This window comes from Maylandia zebra, linkage group LG11 (assembly GCF_041146795.1).
Source record: "Maylandia zebra isolate NMK-2024a linkage group LG11, Mzebra_GT3a, whole genome shotgun sequence".
Lineage (NCBI taxonomy): Eukaryota > Metazoa > Chordata > Actinopteri > Cichliformes > Cichlidae > Maylandia > Maylandia zebra.
The window spans coordinates 8988280-9010590 of NC_135177.1; the positions used below are offsets into that span (position 1 = coordinate 8988280).

General features: G+C 45.9%; 2 protein-coding genes across 4 annotated transcripts; both read right to left on the reverse strand.

The window, feature by feature from the left end:
- Window positions 1-642: 642 nt before the first annotated feature.
- pigv (phosphatidylinositol glycan anchor biosynthesis, class V) lies at window positions 643-3260 on the reverse strand. Its single transcript, XM_004559953.4, has 3 exons — window positions 2901-3260; window positions 1571-2737; window positions 643-1480 (listed from the first exon to the last, which is right to left on the reverse strand). The coding sequence occupies exons 1-3, from the start codon at window positions 2961-2963 to the stop codon at window positions 1199-1201; spliced, it is 1512 nt and encodes a 503-aa protein (XP_004560010.2). The 5' UTR covers window positions 2964-3260; the 3' UTR covers window positions 643-1198.
- Window positions 3261-4280: 1020 nt separating this feature from the next.
- Window positions 4281-21438, reverse strand: arid1aa (AT-rich interaction domain 1Aa). 3 transcript variants are annotated; one of them, XM_004559951.6, is made up of 20 exons: window positions 20201-21438; window positions 17625-17843; window positions 16936-17535; window positions 16734-16829; window positions 14788-15028; window positions 13786-13875; window positions 13530-13700; window positions 12624-12957; window positions 12336-12481; window positions 12141-12226; window positions 11814-12023; window positions 11499-11703; window positions 11194-11320; window positions 10928-11097; window positions 10633-10840; window positions 9685-9810; window positions 8911-9004; window positions 7843-8686; window positions 7548-7678; window positions 4281-7460 (listed from the first exon to the last, which is right to left on the reverse strand). In XM_004559951.6, exons 1-20 carry the CDS (start codon window positions 21113-21115, stop codon window positions 5604-5606), a joined length of 6870 nt encoding a protein of 2289 aa, XP_004560008.3. In that variant the 5' UTR covers window positions 21116-21438; the 3' UTR covers window positions 4281-5603. The 3 variants fall into 3 exon arrangements, with proteins under 3 accessions (XP_004560008.3, XP_004560007.3, XP_076745856.1); XM_004559950.6 differs by having other exon boundaries at window positions 11194-11338; XM_076889741.1 differs by lacking the exon at window positions 20201-21438 and adding an exon at window positions 19876-19896 and having other exon boundaries at window positions 11194-11338.
- Window positions 21439-22311: the final 873 nt, after the last annotated feature.

A 22311-nucleotide genomic window follows, 5' to 3' on the forward strand; every position in this document is an offset into this window, starting at 1 on the left:
CTGTTTAAACAACAAGAAATCGTAGCTCCACTCGCTACAGCTCTACAGCATTACATGAAAACTGATGTTCCTCATCCACGTCCTTTAGCTTTACTACAGTAGTGGGGTAATGTAATCTGGCAAGACTCTCACCTGTGCACTTATATTTCCTTTACTTTTGAATTAGTCTCTTTACACCACAGCTAGACAGTGATTCTAGGTGTGTATCACAGTATCAGTGGCCTAAAATAACAAATCCATTGTTCACTTGTGGCATATGCTGAATAATAGCTGTCAAGCTGCACTGAATGGACACTAGTTTGGAAACTATATAAAGAGAACTGTCAGGGTTCAGTTGAGTTGGTGGTGTTAGTAAAGATTTTTCCATAAAAATAAGTGTAGCAGTTCTGCACCAAGTCGTTTCATGAGTTTACTTTGCACGACAGTAAAGAATTTAAAACTTTTACATGAAAGAAAAGGTCTTCAGCACAAATGTCATCCTTCTTTAGATTTATCGCGTGTTATCTGACATGTTAACACAACTTTGGCAACAATGTTCTTTAAAATAAAATTGCACATTATGGACATTTTACATCAATGCCTCGTGAAAGAACCATTACCACAATAAATAAATACATAGAAGATGAAGAAAAAAAATTAAGGTTCCTGTTTTGTTTTGTTTTTATTCTCACTCAAGTCCCGAGACACAAGCTGGAGGATTCAAAGAGCAGTGACTTCAGGAAGAACTGGACATGAAATAAAAAGTGTTCCCCTCCCACGTACAACCGTAGTCTCCCAATATTTACACCCAACTAGAGTCCATTAAGATTTCAGTTATTTTCTACATTTGTTCTCAAAGAACACAAAAACACATTTGACTAAAATGTGCAAATGAAACCTGGCAACTGTATCATGATCAAGAACTGGCATTAAAAATGTAATCTTGTCACAGAAAGCTCTGTGCAGGACCGGGCAAGGTCACTCCAGTAAGACACAACTTTTTGGACTTTGTGCTGGCTTTGTGTTTTTTGTCAAGTGTGAGTTTAATTATGTAAAATGTAGCATTATATGTACAATTATCTCTTTGACAAAATCACTGTCCTTTTATTGCAATTAATGGTTATTATTGAAATACCAAAGGATCCCTGCTGAAGCACTGACTTTACAGCCTAGTCCTGCACAGAACTTTAGCATTAAGAGCTTGAAACAATGTCTTAAGTCAAGTCCACGGCAAGAAATTGCAATGCAGTGCAAGGCCCAGTAGCCAGTAAGAGAGGAAGTATCCCAGGATGCTCTGTGTGGTAGAAGAACAGGCTTTTAAGTGTGGCAGGAGCGCAACAATAGGATTCTGAGGTGTGTGCTTGCAGCTATTTCTAGAATGCAGCTGCACGTTGGGGTTTGATGTTTTCCTTCGATGAAGGAGTGGCTCATTGAGGAGGAGCAGGTGAGCACTTATCCAGAATGGTACAGGAGACGAGGAGGCCATGAATCGGGTTAGTACCTACAAAGGCAGATTAAGAGAGGAGGGGTGAAGCTTTGAATAGCTTCAAACAAGACATTTTGCAAGACACTCATTATACAACTTCCTTACCTGCACATGCATGCACAATGTCCCGAAAACCAGCAGCACTGCAGAATGCACCACATACACGAACACTCGAGGGTTGAAGAATCCAGGCGTGGGTTTGTCAAGCCCTTTGTTTGCACTTGTGTCCCAAAGGCCGAGTCTCACACACAGCTCTGGATTAGCTTGAAAGTATGCATAACAGGCAATTATTCCAAGGGTGGCCATAGGAAGAGCCAGAAGAAAGTTGGGTATCTGCTTCAGCTCAAAATAACGGAGGAAGCCCACATCCCAATATACATCCTGGATGTGAGAATAAAGCAGGGGCAGGGGTCTCATACACCAGAGGGGTGGTGGACCGTTTTCATCCGGAACCCGGTAGCCCTTCCGTTCAGCTATTGACAGGAGAGCAGGAGGAATGCTCTCCAAGGAGGTGGATGGTGTGCAAAACGTCCTATAACCATAGTATTGGAAAGCACAGAAGGGTAGGGCAATAATTGCAGTTCCCAAGACAGAGGTCAGCAGCAGACAGATGATGACCCAGATGTAGTGGAAGACTTTACTGTGGCCTTTTGTTGTGGCGCGATACAAACGAATCTGGGAGATGGCATGCAGTGATGGAAGATACAGCAGAAACCCTATGTTGACAAGGCCATTTGATCGTGCTGCGGTAGCTATGCTGAGGGCAAGGCAGGCTCGGAAGATGAATCCTTTCTCCAAGAGATAAAGACCACCAAAAGTGAGAGCAGCAAACAGGCTCTCCGAGTACCCAGCAGTCATGAAAACATTGGCGGGTGTGATGCAGTAGAGCAGGCTGGAGAGCAGAGCAAGACGCCTGTCCTGGAGAACTATTCTACTGAGGGCATGCAAGGCGACGGCGCTCAACAGGAAGAGGGCGCTGTTTCCCAGGGCCACAGCAATCAGCAGCCGCCCCCGCACACTCAGCCAGCTGCTCAGGGGCCACAGCAGCGTCTCTGCCAGGCCCCGGAGGATGACGGGGAAGAGGGGGAAAAACGCAAAGTTGTGCTCGTAAAGATATCCTCTCTCGGCAATGAAGAGGAAGTGCTCAGCATCCCAGTGAGAGAGGCCGCCAAACAACCACTCCACCATCGAGTCCAAGTACAGGGAGTCCTCTGTCCGAGGGGGCCTGAACGCATCGGCGTCATGGTCAGGGATAGCAGCGTTCAAGACAGCCTGAAAAGAAACATTTATCATTATTAAAATACACATTCGTGATACACATGTCAGCTGTATGCTTTTAAAGTATACAGTGACTTTCACTACAGCCTGTAGGTAGAAACGTCCTGTTGTAAAATATGACTCGTTCATTCGAGACTTTTAAGGATGCCAAACTTACCTGCAGAACCAGAGAGAGGCCCCTGGTTACTGTGGCAAACTCCAAAACTGCTCTCACATCCATAGTCACTGATGCGACACACAAAAGCCGAGAAAGCCGGTTACGACAGGCATCAGCTCTGCCGCCAATACGACACTCTCACTGCTGGAGTCGGCATATTTTCTATAAAACATAGCTACAACGGAAAAATAAGTAGTCGGTGAATTAGTTTTTAGAAGTTTGGCGTTGAAGTTAGGAAACGAAAAGAGTAAACACAAATGATATTTTATGGTCTTCGAGCGGCGTTTGTTTGTCGCTCGGCTGAACTCTTTGTCCTCATATCCTCGTCCTGCAGGTTCTTTTCGAATGGCACTTTTCTCTTCCGGCGTAAGGGCAAACGTTATTTCAAAATAAAAGTTCGCATCGTTGCGGTAATATCGGTAACACGCCATACATGTCCGCTCCAGCAGGCGGCGCTCGATACTGCCCCATGGACTGGTTTATGCCCACAAACGCAGTTCCCACCCCCCACCCCCCCCTTTCATTTCATAAATAGAATTATAAGGATTTAGAAGATTTTTATTGATATACACATTCCTGAATATTTTGTTTTACTGCACTGATATTTGGGTTTGATGGCCTGAAACTATTTTGATTAAGTTCATGTAAAAGAAAGCCCTTTGTGTTTTGCAGCCTCATAAAGTACAATGAGACAATCTAGTAACACAGGGGTGTCAAACAGAAGGCCTGGGAGCCAAAGGTGGCCTGCAAAGAATCTAATCCGGCCCACCAAAAGACTATAAAATAAAAAAAAATATAAAGGAATGCATCTTGTGACCTTCAGCTGTATTTTCATGTTTTACAGCTTTTCCTGCTGATAAAGACCTCCCTCACAGCCATTTGTATTATACGAAAATAGTTACTAGATAACAAAAAGTTCTTGTTTTTCACTCTCTACTATAGAAATTTCAGTTTAAAAACAAAAAAAGTTTTCTGTGATTAAACAAAAACTGAATACAGGACAGTGAGCTACCAGAACTTTTTGTAATTGTATAAATTCATCATGTAGAAAAACTGAGATGTGACGTCTTAATCTCATATTAAGATATCCCAGAGACTAAATGTTTAGTAAAAATCTTTCTGACAAAATGTTTAACTCATCTTCCCCACTTCAGATAAAAGTGAGCTGTGTGTATGTAAAGTGAGTTTGACATTCATAGTGTAACACCTTTTTAAGGAGTTTTAGGAGTCTTTAAATATAAGTGAAGCATTTATTGAGCAGGTAATCTTGAACATGTGGTTTAAAGAACATCTCTAAACAGTGCTGTGTGAATTCATTCATTCCCCCCCCCCAAAAGAAGGTCGTTATTGCAAAAGAACAAAACCATCAAACAGCTTACGAAGATTTAATGTACATTTATTCTTACCACGTGGAACATATAGTATAAAGATTTCATACTGAATAAATGATATTCATTGAGCCAAAAAAGGGAAAGGGAGGAATTTACACGATGTCTTAGCTACATAGTCTGAAATACAAATATGCAGAATCCATGACTGGAGAAAATTTGTCAAACGTGTTCTTCATCTAGTTTATTTTCATTGTACCAGGAGATAACAGGTCTGAGCCATGTCTGCCATACTACGGAGCTGTGAAGAGACCAGAGATGTGGGTCTTATCGGAGAGGACCGAAGGTCACGGACCAAACTCACGTCAGCCTCCGTCCCGCGCCAATAAACAAGTGTGAGAATAGTGACACAGAGAGAGAGCGAGAGAGACAGACACAGAAAGGAAGTATAATGTACAACATTATATATACACCACAGCAAAGCTGTATCTGAAGTTGAAAACCAGTCCTAAGAGGTGATTTCTTTTCATAAGGGTATTCATACAATCAAGGGATAAGAGGAGGTAAGGGTGTTGTAGGTTCTTGATACTTTGGGGAAGAAAGCCATTTTCTGTTTTAACACCAAACTAAATTGACCTCGAAACTCTTGAGGAGCTGCATCGCCAGCTTCTGTGTGGAAACGTGTGTTACAGAATGCTTACACTCAAGAGCAGTACGGTACAGAAAATGTCCTACAATCTACTGCACACTGCACAGGCCTCCCCGGTGAAGGTGTCTATTGACAGCACTTTGTCTACTGTCGGGCTGACTGGTGAGAATCCAACTACAGCAACTATAACCAGTAGGCCACTTAATCAGTCTGCTTCACCTCTGAACATCAACCAGTCACAGACTCATTGTGCCCTCGAGGGGAGAGCTAGGGCACACTGTGTCTCCCAAACTCACTGTAAACGAGACAGCAACTTTGGTTACAGTTTTTGTTTTTTCAGCTATTTATTATTTATTAAAAAGTACTTTCCCCCCCTGCCCGCCCCACCCGAGTGCAGCACAGTCTCCCAACCGTGGTGCTTTGCTCTGTGTCATCCAGTGGGCATTTGCTTTGCAAGTAGTGTCACTTTGTCGGCATCTCTCCGATTTGTAGATCCACCACCGCTCCGTGATTAACCCCCGCCCTGCCCCTCCGTCTCCTTGAGTGAGGCTGGCCCAGGATGGGGAGGCACGGAAAATGGAATCTGAAGGATTTTCATAAATTAAAATACAGACAGTCACTTGAACTTTCTTTGCCCTGTTACACACACATAAGCCAAGGTTACCAGGAAGGAGGGGGACTGGGGACAAAACCCCCAAGAAGTGGAGCCACGGCTCCCTCCAGCTGTCATGACTGGCCGATCAGAAAGAGTACATCACAGATAACATGAGAAACCAGCGAGTTCATGAGGGGAGACACTGAAAGGTCGAGGAGTCGGGACTCGTGTAGTGTGAACTCTGAGTGGTTCTCCTCCACCTTAGCTAAGGCGTGCAGGGCCCGGGCTGCTCGCCGCATCATGTCCGGGCTTGTGGGTTCAAAGGGCATCCCTTGTAGGTGTAGCAGAGAGCTCTGGCTCTGTTGCAGCTGTGTGGCAGCCAGACTGTCCTCCAGAAAGCCCAGCAGGTTGCCCACGCTGCCCTTCTGAACAGCGATTGCTCGGGCTGCCAGAGTGTCACCCTGGGCCAGGTTGGCTAGTAGAACTACGGCCATCTCCCTACAGACCGCAACCTTCCTGTCTCCAATTAGCCGCACCAGGTTCCCATAAAGCTTCTCCAACCGACTGAATGGTGGAGTGGCCAAGATGAGGTCCACATTGTTGTCTTGGATGCTTAGTTTACTGAGCGTTTCCAGGACAAGTCTCTGAGGTGACAAAGAACCGTGGGGTCCCAGAGTGGGGAAAGGGTCCTGGGCTTCTGCTGAGGGGCACACAGCCCAGTGAAGGAGGCCGTCCAACAGAGGCAAGCAGATGCTTTCGGAGTAGATGGAGAGGTCCAGCTGGCCTGAAATATTTGCCAAAGTGACCAGTGTGTTCTCCCTCAGCAGCTCCAAGCAGTCCCACCACCATTCGTCCCTTTGGCCCATGCCCTCATCCGAATCCTCGTCCTTTTCGTAGGTGAGCGGGGCCTGTTTGCGCTCCGGGTGCCGGTGGTGGAGCAGGATTAGTCGACCCAGTATAAGCAGCAGTCCCGAATGCTTGGACATCTCGTGGTCATTGCCTGGAACGAAGGAGAGGCTGCGGACAATATTTGAGACGCAAATGCAGCGCCGGGCTAAAGAATCCTGCCAGTTAGTCAGTGCAACGAGCGGCCCCTCATCCTTACTGTGAGGCTCGTCCTCCAGGATGGTGCCGTTCTGCTGTGCCTGCTGGGTAAAGAAACTGCCAGAGGAGGGAATGGGTCTATTATTCTCTAGGTGACTTTTCGAGCCTTTCTCAACCGTCTTTGAGTCACAATCTGTCTTCCTCTCCTCCTCGCTGCCAAGCAAGGAGCTGGACTTCTCTGAGACTGCTGATCTTTCTGAAGAGGAGGTCTCTTTTGGCATTTCTTCTTCGTCTTGAGGCTTCCTTCTCTCCTCCTCGGCAGGCAAACCATTTTCCCGTATCTCTTCTTCTAGGACTCTCCGCCTTAGTAAAACCGGTGGCACAGGTATTCGTTCGCGTGGTTCCAAGAAGTCTTTTCGTGGCTCAAAGTGGGTCTGGATGTGTTCTGTTGAGTCTCCCCCTCCTGCGCTCCAGTGAAGTAAGCCACTGTCAAACTCTTGAATTTTGCCATGATTATTTGCCTGGGCTGCGGCAAATGGGTCTTTCTTTCGTACCAACTTCAGGGGAAACTTGTCAAACTTGCTCGCCTGCTTGGGTCTCTCGTGGGCAGTTGGGGTGTGCAACGAGCCCGTCTGCTCAGATGATGAACCCTTGCTCTTCTCGTCCTGACCTTGAGAGCACTGCTTTTGATCTTCCTCCTCTTTGACATGAGATGACCCCTCCGTTTCTCGTTCTTCCTCTTCATCGTCATCTTCATCCTCTTGTTCCATATCATCCACCCGTGGTTCCTCTTCCTCTGTGCCATTCCAGTCTCGTTTCAAGGTCTCAGGATCAAGTAGTGTTCTCTGGCCAGGGTCGCCGACCTCATACTCCCGCAGGATGCCAAAGATTTCAATGAGGCAGCGTCGGAAATACTCAACCACCAACTCTAATAGACCAGGCAACTGAAGAAACAATATAAAGGAAAATATTAGAAATGATCACCATGCAAACTGCTACAAACATTATTAGGGCTCAATACTGAATCTCACCGTGTTGAGATCGAAGGTGGAAATACTATTGTCGTCATAGAGAAGTATATTGATAGTATCTAAGGCCCACGTGCTTTCAGCCAATAAACCGGACTTTAATGACATCATAACTCTCCAGGCCTCTGGGGTTCCTAAAAGAGAAAAATCAAGAAGAAAAAAAAAAAATAGAGAAATTAATGAATACCACTACTCTCTGATCAATAACTTACAACTGAGGACAGCTGCAGTATTAAACAGTACTGTGAACAATAAAGGGTAATAAGCTGCTTTTAAGTTCTAGAATTTCTTTTCATACCAATATCTTTCATGGTGAGTTTTCGACGTGGCTTCAGGACAGGAAGGGTAGCTTCTACAGAGCCTGGCGGAAAAGGCATGTCTCGCCTTATTAGAGGTGACTGCACTGGAGGGGGCACTATGTGGGATGCAGGCACTGGGGGACCAGCCTTCTGCATCTTCATTCCATGCATAAAGGGAGACTTGCTAGGCGATGTCCTGCTCTCTATGGGGCGGGGCATGGATGCTGGGCTCGGCACCTGTGGAATGTGGTTCTGCACCCCCTGAGGGGGCTGGTAGTTGGACTGTACCGAGCGAGGCATAGGTGTGCCAGGCCCGGCTGGACCGTAAGGAGGCTGCCGAGGGCCCATCTGACCCCCCCACTGGCCATCGTGATTCATGCGTTGTTCTGACGGCATCATCTCCTCTGCCCGGTTCATGCCGGGGTAACCAGGTCCCTGGGGAGGACCCCCAGGGCCACCCTGTCGGCTGGGGTAGTTCTGATAGTTCATATCTCGAGGTCCCTGCCACATGCCTCCCTGAGGACCCTCAGGAGGGCCTGACTGCATCATCTGAGGGGGCATGTTAGGTTGCGAATTGGGCCCAGTTGTCCCCTGCATCCGTTCACGACCAAAGGGAAACGGGAACTGACTGCTGGGGCCGGGTGGACGGCGATCGGCGCCAGGGTAGGGCCCGCTGCTGCTGTACTGATTGTATGGCTCCTGCTGTCCTGAAGAGGGTGCAGAGGCGCCTCCTTGCTGTTGCGGTTGCTGCGGTGGCTGCTGTCCGCCAGGGAAGGGTCCACTGTAGTCAGTCTCGTGACGTTTTGATGGTGGGTAACCGCCTTCCCCTGGACGCTTGTAACTCTACAGAAAATACAAAAGTGCAGACAGACACATTTATCATTTACCATTTAAAGCAAACTGCAAAAAGAATAAAGTCATTCACAAAAATGTAAAAAAATGACAGGAGCGCCATCAAGGACAAAAAAAAAAAAAAAATACACAAGTAAAAGTTATAACCTTCACATTGTTTGACCTATACACACTAAGAACACTGGGAGTTGGTGTAGTGCAGATGGATCATTTACCGGTTGCTGTGTGTACATTCCAGGCTGCTGATTTGGGTAAGAGCCAGTAGGGGGCGTTCCCTGTCCAGGATACTGATTACCATAGGAATCATGCCTGCAAAAAAAAAACCAAAAAAAAAAACAAGTGCCTGTTCAGTTTGACCATGAAAATCTTATGCATCTCTCACCAAGTTACAACAAGCCCCACTGATATGTGTCAGCATACGTCGATGAATGCACACCCAAAGGGCATTTAGCTGTAGATTCCTCTAATCGTGTCACAGTGAATTACATTATACTTAATATCCTTTATACTCCTCTTTGGTGCTTCAACGTGATCCATTTTTCTATAAAACATTTACTGTATTATTATGTCAAGCATGTGTTTGTTAACTGCATGGCTCACTACTTGGTGAAAAATACCAGCCAGCAGAGAATTTGTGTTGGATTAAGACAAAATACATTTAAATCAATGCAACTGTATAACATTCATATTCACACAAGATAAAGCTTAAACTAAAGAGCAGTAAATGCCAAGTGAATATTTACTCAAAGATGGAAAAAAAAATTTACATTAATGAAGCAATACCGCTGTCAAAATGACAAATATAGAAGTTACATCAAAATACAGTGTCTCATGACGCTGTGGACTGGCTTTGTAACGAGACTGAAGAGTTGAAGGTTATTCAAGTTTTACTAAAACCGTAGATTTGTTATATATGAAGAATGACTTCCAATTGACAGTAGTTTGAAAATCTAAAAGGCTGCCAGCCACGAAGTGCTTTGTGAACTGACCGTGGCTGCTGTGGTGGGAAGCGATTTGGCGAATACATCCCCGTGTCGGCGTTGGCAGGCATCATCGGGTTTGGCTGAGGAACACCAGATCCCATGTTGCCTTCTGGGCCCATTCCTTGCTCCGACCTGGGAAAAGTGGAACAATACACGTAGAGATTATGCTAGATCATCCAAAAAAGAAAAGAAAAAACTCATAGGAAATGTTACAAAGCACAAGGTCAAGACATTTTATAAGTGGCTCTCAGTGTATGACTGCTAACAGTGAGGAAGTATATCTTGAATAGCCTACTTTAAACATCCAGTTTGATAGGAAAATGGTAACAAAAGTGACAACAGCAACTAAAAAAGGCTCAGACGGAACACTGTAATCCAAAAATGCCAGTACTCCACATAAAAGAACTAACAAACCAGGAAAATTCCCAGGGAAGGAAAGTGAGACACTGCTGGTGGAAAGTGTTTTGCTGTTACTACAATAGGTTATGACACCTGTATACCCACATTAGCGCTAAAATGTTTCTCCAGGCAGAAGATGAACTACTACCGTCACTGTCAAAGTAGCTACTGCATAAATAAAAAATAGTGGTCCCACCATGCAAGTGTGCAGTATCACTAATTTAAAATAAAAAATTCAAAATCTAATACAATCGTGGGGGGAAAAGGATTGCCCGTGGAGACTACAACGTCTCGTGTTTACTCGTATTACACTTGTTTTAGGGATACATTTCATTCTTGTCACCATATGAACATGTGAATCAACGGCAGCATTAAAATAACCTAAGAGCTTAATTAAGTGTGTAAGAAGCTAGCCAGTTTCTTAAATATCAAATGTATTCAACTCAGTCATTAGACAATTTCTTTGAGGTGAATGGGGACATTTGTGGTTTGATTAATCATGAAAGTACTTGGTTTTACCAGCTGTGTTGAAGGACCATTAAAATTCTGCCTTACCTCCTGTCGTAGCCTGGTCCATAAGGATACTGCTGTCTGGGCCCCATTGGCATTGTGCCCATGGCCCCAGGCGGTCCCCTGTTGAATGGAGGTTGCTGCTGCTGCTGTTGCGGTTGTTGTGGTGGTGGTTGTTGTTGTGGCGGCTGCTGTGATTGATCACCCATCCCGCTGTTGGGACCCTGGTTAGCAGGTAGAAACTGCTCCCCAACTGGAAATATATTTAGAGTTACAAAGCATTTAGAAATGTGTAACTGGTTAATTAGCTGAGACTAACAACACTATTCAGTGTGCCCACCTTTCCGCATGTTACTAAAGGGGTCTTTGTTTGGTTCGTACGGGCCCATTCGACCTTGCATGTCAGGCGTGTTCATGCCAGACTGATAGTTGGAGTTGGGCGTCATGTTCTTCCGGGGAAATGCAGGATCGCTTCCGTCAGAGAAGGGGTCCTGCAGGTTAACGCTGCTCCTAGGAAAGAGGCAAAAGGAAGAAGGATTAGTATAACTAATGTTAATGACTCTTGAAAGCAAAGATTCTTCAGTTAAAATCTTAAACAAGAGTCACCTGGACCCGGGCGGCATTTGGGCATGAGGAGTAGAGGCCGGAGTAGGGGGTTTTAAGTCTCCCCCCTCAGCCATGGAGCTGCTGGTAGACTGAGGAGTCTGAGGACCCTGCAGAGAGCCTGACCCAGCTGTGGAGCAGAGGGACGCTTCAGTTTGAAATAAGAGAGGAACAGATAGATATGGTACATGGCTTTAATAACACTGCAAAAGAGCAAGTCGGGCATTTTTGTCAGTTTTAAAGTTCAAAGGGGTTGATTATTGAAAAGGTACGCTCATCAGAAAAGGTTACATGAGCACAGCTCTCACCTGGAGAGGGGGGCTGGACCTTAGCAGCTTGGTTCTTTTTGTTGTCTGTAAAGATCTCAGGTGGGGGGTCTTCACCACGCTCAATTTTGCACTCAAAGGCATACAGACACTGGATGTACTGTTTCTTTAAAGAACTAGCAGCACTGCTGGATGTACCCACATTCAAGGAAGTGGCCAGATCACGCCATTTCTTATTCTTATTCACCTGAGATACACACACATACACAAAATACAGGGATATTAGGAAAGGATTCAACAAAGACAAAGCAAAACATTTACTCTGGGATTCATGTTGTTTAAAACTTCCATATTAACCTGCATCATGCCTCCGATCTCTTTAACAGACATGTACAGCCGAAAGAGGTCGAGAGGTTTGCGTCCTACAGCAGGCAGGTTGGTCATGCCCATAGCCTTCTCTTCAATAAAGGCCAAATAACGGTCCACCCACATCTTCCTCTCTGGCTCTGGTCCTAAGTCGTACAGATGCGTTATCTTTTCACTGGTTGTGGTGGAAGAGTTGGACTTCTGTTTAGTGTGAGAGGAGGAAGAAACCAATTTTCAAAATGACAAAGGACATGAGGTGAGGTGCACAGATTTTAAAAGACTTGTAAAAATAGTAATTATATTTAATAGAGGGGTTACCTTCGATTTGGATTCTGGCTTGGGCGTCACACTCCCATCTACCTTGTTATTCATCTTATTGTTCATTTCTGGACTAGAGGCCATGCCTAGAAACAATGGTGGGGAATGAATTAGCTATGAAGCATCCACGTAAGAGAAAACAAACAGAAAAAAAAGAACAACATTAAGTTATGAGGTTATGCCAGTACAACTTACCACTTGTGTTATTGGCCATGTTTGGCCCCATAGGGTAGGGTGATCCACCTGGAGTGTTCATCATTCCAGGCATACTGTTCATTGGAGGGCCGTAAGGCGGGCCAGAGCCCATCATGCCTGGAGACATGTTGGGGTACCCAGACATCCTGGAGAGAGAGAAATATGTCATCTTATGTGCAAGTGGGATGAGGCACTGTGCAGCTACTTCATATTTAGACATGAGTGATAACCAGCAGACTTGTGCCTGGTGAATAAATGCAGGTAGTTGAGGATCCACTGGTAACCAACCTGTTGTGCATGGAGTTTGTGGCAGGGTGTTGCATGGCTGAGGGATCCGGGGGCTTTCTGTTCATTCCTGGTGGAGGACACATTCCTGAGCTCACCTGGGGCGGCATATTGCCCATGTTGGGAGGCATGTTTGGACCCATGCTAGGCCCCATATTGGGACCCATGTTGGGGCCATAGGGCCGTGCCCCCATTTGATTAGGAGGCATCCTTCCTGGAGGCATGCCAGCATATGGAGGACCTCCACCCTGGCTTGCCATGGGATTTATTGAGCCCATGCCAGTCCCAGGGTAGCTGGCATTAGGCATGTTGCCATAGCTAGGTTGCCGAGGATAACCTAAGATGGGAATGATAAGATGGAAAAAAAAAGGCTCAAGTAAATCACATGGTTGCAACTGAACAGAACTCTGAAAAAACAAAAATCTCACTGCAGCACCCAGAAGTTTCTTGGTTTTTATAATTCAAAGTAGTCTTTTGTTAAAGAGTGCGTGAGGCAGACTTTTCCTTACAGACTGCTAGTACAGAGAGAGAGAGTGCACTATGCAGCCTGAGCAACAAGCCTTTGTCACAGTTTCAGCTCTACTGACAGGAGGCTCCGCTACGTCAGCTGACTCTCTGCTTCACAGCTATAAATAGCTGCAACACAGTCAGAGGGAGGGACCAGCGATAGCATGGTATTCATGAGGCAGGGAGATATATTCCTAAGGATTTTCTGATACATTGTAAACAGCAAACTTTTTAGACAGGTTGTAAATGGAGTGGAAAGCCTTTATTAAGCAATATTTAGGCTTAATATAATCAATTTTTAGAAGACAGTTGTCTTAGCAGTATTTCAAAGAATATAAAAAAAAAAAAAAAAAAAAAAAAAAAAAGCCTCTCTTAAAGATAACCCAATCCAAAAGTTTAAACCTTGAGGGCCATATTGTCCTCCCTGCTGCCCGTAGCCTCCCATAGAGTTGTTCTGCTGATATGGGCCCATCCCAGGGTGCATCTGTCCCCCAGAGGACTGGCGTGGTGACAGTGCAGAGGCTGACTGGGGGGAGCCATAAGGGGGCATCTGAGGGTTTCTCTGCATAAACCCTAAAAGAGACAAAGACAAAGGCTCAGATGCCACGGCAAACACTCAACATGTTAATCTCAAAGCAGACTTCAGATGGCAACATACCTCTGTCCTGGGCCATGGGAGACTGGCTCATTGTAGGGTGTAGGCTCCCATCTGACTGCACACTTGACGGTCTGGGAGGCATTTGGGTCCCTAAACAGTAATAATTAAGTTAAATTGGTGAGAGCTCAGGGAAGGAGCAACGAGTAGTTGCTAAGTTTATTCCAATTTGAGGACAAAGGGTGATATCCATTCTTAAAGATGCATAAAACTATAAAACTCTTTTGCACTACTAGACATTCTTAAAAATGGCATTAACACCTCTTCCACCACAGAGATTCAGAGCTGGATCGTAAGAGAAAATAACATTGATGTATTTGGGTCGAACCACAGAATACAAAAATGTCTCCCACTGCTTCAAGATTCTACACTGCTTGTTGCCCATTATGGGCCCAGAAAAGCCTTCTGATCTAGTTCTGAGGTTATAAATCCATTCAGACTCTTAACTGGGGGGTGAGAAAAACTTTACACTTTCAGCAAAAAATTTGTCAAACTCTGAGACAAAAATCAGCCCTCACAGAACAGCAGAGAGCATATTTACAGGCTAAACTTTAGAAGGTGCACAATTCTAAATATGCAGACCATGCCCCACACACACACACACACACACACACACACACATTTATGCTTCGTGAACAACCAAACAAAAATAATATTTTAGTGTGCAGCAAAGATCCTGAGGTGTCCGAGGAAACTAAACACAGCAGGCTGAGTTTTGAGGAAATGTGCAATTGCAGGCCATCGATAATGTTTCCATTTACTGTCGGGTCCAAATATAGGACATATAGCTTCAGCGAGGCTTGGAAAACATTTCCAAAAATGGCAAAGAGGGTTTCAAACAAAATTCACCAAAAAGGTAAATGTAATCTCCCAAAAATATGCAAAAACCAACAGCTTCTCTAATAATTTAAGCAGCACTGGTCAGTAATCTGGCATCGCTGTCACGATCAGACATGTAAGAAGCCCGCTAATAATCATATGCCCAATTTCACTGTGAAGGCCCACCTGGCATGTTGGCAGGTGACAGCGGTCCTGTGCGGGATGTGCTGGCGCTGGCAGGGGAACCGGCCGGGGAAGGTGAAGGCCCTCGGATGCCTGGCAGGTGTGGAGATGTGTGAGGAGAGAAGGGCGACTGAGCAGGGTTGCTCTGCTCGCCCTGGCTACTCGACACCCCTGACGTGCTCACGCCGGGACTCAGGGCGCCCTCTGTACCGGTAGGCAGGTCATCGATGGACCCCGACAGGTCCTGAGAACACATACAGGGAGAAAAGAAAGAACAAGGAGTAAAAGAACTGCACTGCAGAGAGACAGGAAAATTTAGCAGGGCAAAAATAAAAAAATATGACAGTTTGTGCATTTTGACACAGATGCTCCTTTCTCTTGATTCCTCTCAACTTTTGGGCAAAATACCGCCACATCCGGCCTACAGCATCCTAAAAAGAATCAAAACAACCCACAAAAATTTAATAAGAGCACTAAGGAATCTAGAGGCGAATGACTGTAATGGGTCTGTGCTGCTATTTAAATCGATTCCAGCGCAATGTGTTTTCAGTCAGTGACGTATGGCACATATATAGGCACATATCAGACACTCTGCAAGCTTAGACTAGATTAAATGCTGATAAAGAACTGAAGTGATTTCTCTTTACGCTAATATTCTCATTGCGTCCTGCAAGCATGTTTAATTGTTATCCAATGTGTGTCCCTATGCTTATTTAAGCCAAGTCAACGGAGCCTCTGGTTTACAGTATTGTAATGTTTACTTTGTACATTAGCTGTAGTATCAGTACGCTGCAATTTCATCCTTCTGCTGTTAAGACATGAGTGGCAGAGATACAAATACACACACACACACCCGGAGGCCTTTGTCCTTATTTATCTTTTTCAAAGAAAAAGTGAGTGCGCATTAGTGCCGGGGGTTGTCATGGTTACCAAGGTTTGTAGGATGCAAGCCGAGTCAGCGTGCAGCGCCAGCTCTGCCATGTGATTTCAATACACAAACAAACAGCCAAGATTCAGTTCAGATGAAGGGCATTTACAAACCTGGAAGTTTGATCCGGACGGATGACCGGAGAGCTGCATTTTAGTTACAGTCAGGTTCGTATTCACAGTTTTTTTGTTTTTGTTTTTTAACACAGGACAAGTCTGCATAACATCAAGTCTTTCAGACTGGTAACTCACTCACTGCATCGTTTAGGTGACGTCATCCTGCATCATCAGGGCTCGCAAAGGTAAATCAAATTCTGCTGAATGGCAGCAGGTCAGTGTGCACTTTAATGCTCTCTGGTTGCACAAAAGAGCTCAAAAGAAATAACGGGAATACCATCCAGAGGTTGTTACTATAGGCTGGAAATCGATCGTGTGCAAAGAAGAGGACTGCACGCAAAAAAAGGTCCAGTACTGAAATGTTTTCAGTTTTAGATGGAAATGCATCGATTAGAAAGCGGTCTTAACAGTTCAAGAACCATCACAGGTGGGTTTTTTACATAACTTTTGAATTCGCACTAAAAAAACAAACAAAAAAAAAACAAACAAAAAAAAAAACAGTGGGTTTGGTCCATTTGCCTTCACAGCCCAAACAAAAACAGAATACGCATGGAAGCAGACTGAAAACATGTTTTCGAATTGTCTCGGTTCAGCCATTTCATCTGTGCAAGTGCTCGATTGTCAGATTTCTCGTCTCATTTGCACAGCACCCTTTTCCAAAAAGCATCAGCCATGGAGCTGTGTCTCAACAACTGAAGAACAGCAGCACGCGCAGCAGCCAGAGCAAAGGAAAATTTTTACATTATCATCAATAATACGAAATGAATTTTAAATGCAATGTGCCATAAACTGCCGTGTTTTTGAAAACTAGCATGATAAATATAATAAAGCGGCAAGGAAAAAATATCTGATGGAAAACTGTGAAAAAGCAATGCCCCGGCGGTGTTATAAGAAGCATAACTGACCGGAAGGCTGGAGGGGCGGCCTTGACCGTCCTCTGGACCAGATTTAGGCTGAGTGGATGGAGGCGCATTGGACTGAAATGAGTCCTGGGATACCTCCTGATAAACAAAAGAACGTGCGCTTAAGTATACTGCCAGAGATACAGAACCACATAGAGAAAACTCATTAACCAAGATGAATATGAGCCAAGACTGAGATTGGTACCTGCGGAGGAGGAGGAGGAAAGCGCTGATAAGGTGACTGTTGTGCTTGCTGCTGTTGAGGGTTCTGGGGGTAACCTGCAGGCTGCCCTTGTGGGTGCTGGCTGTGTCCTGGTGGCTGCTGTGGATGAGACTGTGATTGCTGTTGCTGTGAGGGTGGCTGCTGGGGCCCCTGTATTGATCCTGGGTAGCTGGACTGGCCTTGCGATCCAGGGTTAGACTGGGAGTTGGGCTGCTGCTGGGCCTGACTGGGAGGACCCTGCTGCTGGGCGTAGGGAGACTGGCCAGACTGTGGGGCTGAAGCTTGAGAATAAGGGGGCTGTGACTGTGGGGGCCCTTGGGATGGGCCTGGCAGTGGCCCCTGGGACTGTGGGGGCATGTGGGGCTGCTGATAAGGTGGCCCTCCCTGGGTGTGTGGAGTAGAAGTCTGAGGAGGATGGGGTTGACCTGGGTATGGTGACTGGCCGCCGGGTTGTCCAGGTGGAGGCTGTGAATATGAGGTTTGTTGCTGACTTGGGTGAGGAGCCTGGCTTGGTTGGCCATAATAGGGTGCCTGGCCCTGAGAGCCATAGCCTCCTGCTCCCTGCTGGCCATAAGATCCCATCTAAACAGAATATACAAACACACTAAGGCCTCAAACACACCAACAGTAATGAGAGATCTGAACTGAAGATCCAGAATGAAAGATAATACCTGTGGACCATACGGCATGGCCCCCATGCCTCCAGAGGTCCGGCCTTGCATTCCCACTGGATATCTCTGGGGACCTGGCGGGGCATAACCCTGTCCAGGGTAACCAGGCCCTGGTTGTGGACCGGCTGAAGGCCCTTGCTGTGACTGCTGACTGTATGGGCCGCTTGTTCCATATGGCTGACCCCTCATTTTTCCCATCGGGTCCATGGAACCAGGAGGCTGGACATGGCAAGAACAGAGAGCAAAATAAAAAAAATAAAAAAATAAATCAGATGATAACAGCACAACACAGGAAATCAAGTCATCAAATCCTACAAGTTTCAAGCAAGTGTCCTCACACAGATAATTGTACTATTACAGCTGTAAAATACTTGACTGCAGAGTCTTACATTTCCATACCTGAAAAGAAAAAAGAAAAGAAAAAGAAACTCCAGCAAACAGGCAAGCTGTGTTTTTCCCCCCACCTTATTTCCCACGGTCATTACCCTGATTTTTTTTCACCTCGCTTTGCCATAGTTTCGGAAGTCAACAGAATATATATACACTTTCGAATGGAGGGCAGTCTGCCCAATCTTAAACATATCCCAGCTGTGCTCCTGTTTTGAGTCTGTTCCAAGTAGCCCCCCCTTCCACCCTTCATTGAAGGCAGTTTGGCTCTGGATGAATGACACAAGAAATGAAGGAAGTAACTTCACAACAGCTGTGGAGAGTAAAAACTGTGTATAGCTGTACATAGTCTATAACCTGGCACATTCAGTTTTTAAAAAAAAGCTGGAAATAAAGGTCACATTCTGGATCTTTACTCACGCTCCATCAAAACTGTGTCACATGATAAAAATTAGGCACCCCAAGATGATCTGCTTAAACAAATACATGTAGACCCATGAGCTACTTTGGGTGAATCCCCACAAGCGCACCTTGCCGACAAGAGCATCCTCAACTCAATGGTAACTCCTCTGTCCAAATAATAAACAAAAATAAAAAGCGTGACCCTTTGCACATCTAAGATAATCAAGTGAATAAGAGTAGCACATGGCTAATCTGCATAAGACAGAGAGGAAACTCCCTTGGCGGGTGAGAGATGCTGGACTGCCTTCTGATTGGCTTCGGGGGAGGATTGGGGGGAAATTTTCTGCAGTTAAACTTGTGTGGCACGCCAGACACAGCAGCAAAGAGCGCATACACACATGCGCACACACACACCCTCGTGGGGAAAGCTCAAATTTGTCTTTTATTCTACTGTGTGTGTATTAAAAAAAACAACCAAAAAACAGCCATGTGTTTATTGCATTAGCTCGAGAATTTTAAAAAATATGGTATATCAGTAAATAAGAGCCCATTTACCCATGATGTGAACTTTACTGTGTTAATAGTGTCTGGTGTATATTCAAACACTAAAACAAACTACTTACACCCCTTTTTGGTGTAACAAGCTGCACCCAGAGCCCACAGCAACACATTTCGCATTTTTGGTCAATATTAGCAAATGATGGGAGCAAAACTACAAATCCACACACCATTCAGGTGCGAGCTGCTCCAACCGTGGATTTATTTTGCAAGTAAGAAGTGGAGCTTAGAGGAGGAGAGAAGCAGCAAAAAAATAAAATCTCTGGTGACCCTGTGATGAGTTAATGCTATGTGCTCTTATCAGCAACTGTTGCCTTGCATCACATGTAATTATAAATGGCCATGAGCAGCGGATGAGGAGCCAATCAGATTTCAGCTAGCATGTCAACCCAAGACCAACTATCTCCTGGCTTTGACAGTAGGATTTTACCTCCACAATTCAAATCCCAGTGCAAACTGCAATCTGCTGACTGCATTCAAGTCACTCATAAAAAGCAGGGATGATTGTTTACAGGCGGCGTGCATGCGGGGAAGCCGAGCGGCTTTTCAGCACGGGGAAATTCTTTTTTAATCAATATATGACCCAAACTAACAGTTTAACCTTTCCCCAGCGAGCAAACTGTGATATTTACGCAATTTAAACAAGACCAACATGAGCCATTTTAACCAACTGTGCGAGACTCGCTCGACACGAAACGCATTCCTTCCGTCATGGCCACCGAAATACAGTTTATCGCACAAGAAAACAACACAAACACGAAGGTATGAGCAACCGCCACAAACTCACACGTATAAGAACACGTTACTGTAGCTGTGCACCATCACACGGATGTGTTCGCAGCAAAAATTCATTGTAAATTCAGCACGTAAAAGGAGAAGCAAAGCTATGAGAGAAAAAACGAACCGTTGCTCTTCAGCGACTATTTTCGCCCCCTTTTCAAAGTCGGGCCTTCTTGGCTTCCCCTGAACCGTCCTTTACAACGTTTCAACAACTTATATCCGCCTCGAGCGACGCTTCTTTGTTGCTAGCCAGCTTTATAAATACGTTAAAACAACTCTTATTTAATGGTGTGGTGAAAAGAAAAAAATTACACACAAGAGGCAGCCATTTTAGAGTCTTTGCGAACTAGTATCAGACAATGGCTGGCCTGCTACGTTGTGAACTAGCTAGGAGAAGGGAAGGAGACGTGCTAAAGCTCGTGCCTTGTTCCTGTTAAAATGGCTTTTACCTGGGTTCTTGCTAACGGCTGCCCAGCACTTCCAGGGCTCATAGGCGATGGGTGATGGCTCCTTTGTTGCCAAGCCGGATTGCTCCCTCCATACTGACCGCTACTGCCCATGTCTGCTGGTCCCTTGCTAGCTCCTTCTTGGCTACTATAGTCGCTAGACGGATAGTTTGGATATCCCCGCGTTGAGCTGGGGGAGGTTAGGAGCTTGTTGAGTGTCGGTGTGGATGTAGGTTGAGGGTTTCCAATGTTATATCTCTGATTACTGTAAGATCCAGCCATTGCCGTGGGTCCTCCCGCTGGTGGCTGCTGCTTAGCTGGTTGCCCCCCAGCTGTCGGCGCCTGGGCGCTGCGAGGGGAGTTCATGGCGTACGCTTGGCTGGGATACGGAGTCCTGTTCGGGAATGGGTTATAATTGTTGAACTGGTGGTTTGAAAAGCCATGGTCGTGTGAATTATGTTGATAAGGGTCCATCATGTTGCTCGACTGCACGACCGGACCCGCAGCAGCTGCCATGCCAGGGCTTTGTTGTCCGCCATGTTGATGAAAAGGGGCCCGACCGTAGTGCTGACTGTATCCGTACGAAGGTGGAGGAAAAGCCGCGCCGTGGTGATGCACCAAACCGGGGTGGTTATTTCCCTCCGGTCCGGCAGAGTCATTCTGGGTATTATTGTTAGCCCTGGGCGGGTTCCCATTCCCGTTCTTCATCTCAGGTTCTCCTCCTCCCCCTACATTTCCACCGTCGGCCCCGTCCTGCAGATCCCCCCTTCCCGGCGATCCGCCGTCCAAGCCCGGTTGCTTTTTGTCTGGCTGCTTCTCTCCCGGACCCGACTCGTCCTTGGCGTCTCGATCCGGCTTTTTGAGTTCGGACGGCGGACTAGTGTTAAGAGTGGCGGCGCTGGCGACCTGAGCGGCCATGATATACCCCCCACCTCTCTCTCCCTCTCTCGGCGAGTCAGTCACAATCAAAAGCTAGCATTGAATATAAATAATTGTTTAGAACCATTTATCCTTTTGCCGATGCATTCCCGCCCCTCATACCGGACCGAATCCGGCCTCCATCCTCCCGGTTCCGGTTCCGTAAATGGGTTAGAGAAATGATGGAGGCTCCATACAATGCGTAAAAAAAGCGACAGAAATTGTTGTGGGAGTTGTGTTACTGAGCCCGGGTAGAGGCAGGGAGCGAACCCAACCAACACGAGGCTCCGCTAGATACAGCCATTTTACTGAGCCGCACAGATGGCCGCAAAACGCGGAGTGGAGCTGTCACAGCGCGGACTGGATTTTTTTGTCTTCAGAAAACCTCACGTTGTCTCTCTATCTTTTTTCCCTTCTCCCCACCATAGGTGGAATATTTTCTGCACACGACGAGAGTCGCCCAAACTCATAAACAATGCACTTTAAACCAGCCGCCAATCAAGAGGCTGTATATAGATCACGGGCTGTAGGCTTGGTGAATACGTTTGAGGGTTTTGTGGACTCATCAGTACCCGGGAAAACTAATTAATGCGTAAAAAATATATATATAATTTTTCCAAGTATTTGCATATATGTGGGTGCCACAGCTGCGCGCGTAAAGGTCGTTATTACGCACAGCAGGATACATAAATGCTGCAAACTTTGCACTGCATTCATTTAGCCTGCCTTCCACACACCCAGTTATATTTTTAGACTTTAAAAGCAAAAAGCTGTAACATTCAGCTCGTTTAAATGCGCCTTTGTGCTCTTGGCGTTATTGTGTTCCCCCCGAACAGTGTTTCTGAGTGGTATTTAGGCGAGAAAGGCAACGCACGCACAGGTTTTTCCACAGCAGAAGGAGGAAGCCTTGCAGCAAACGAGACTACCAATGCACATTCCCTTATTCCCTCCCCTGCCTGCTTTGCTCTGCTCTCTTCTACCACCCCCTCTCTCCTCTCTGTCTGTCTCTCACTCCAGCAGAAACACTCTCTGCCGAGTGTGGGGGGATGGGCGCGCAGGCTCCAGCTTCCCTCTCTCACCCCACTAGCATTGAACTACACCGTTCAGAGGAGGGAGGAAGGGGGAAAAAATCAGGCAGACCTTATCTATCAGAAAGAGGATGCATGGACAGTTTCAAAGTCTCCCAAACAGTTAGA

Excerpts from the sequence above, each read along its gene's own strand:
- pigv (XM_004559953.4), bottom strand. The coding sequence starts at position 2,963 with ATGGATGTGAGAGCAGTTTTGGAGTTTGCCACAGTAACCAGGGGCCTC. Across the intron at positions 2,738-2,900 it reads GCCTCTCTCTGGTTCTGCAG|GCTGTCTTGAACGCTGCTAT; the intron begins GTAAGTTTGGCA and ends GTTTCTTTTCAG. Across the intron at positions 1,481-1,570 it reads CATTGTGCATGCATGTGCAG|GTACTAACCCGATTCATGGC; the intron begins GTAAGGAAGTTG and ends CTGCCTTTGTAG.
- arid1aa (XM_004559950.6), bottom strand. The coding sequence starts at position 21,115 with ATGGCCGCTCAGGTCGCCAGCGCCGCCACTCTTAACACTAGTCCGCCG. Across the intron at positions 17,844-20,200 it reads AGCCGTTAGCAAGAACCCAG|CCTCCTGGTTCCATGGACCC; the intron begins GTAAAAGCCATT and ends TGCCATGTCCAG. Across the intron at positions 12,958-13,529 it reads AGGACAATATGGCCCTCAAG|GTTATCCTCGGCAACCTAGC; the intron begins GTTTAAACTTTT and ends TTCCCATCTTAG.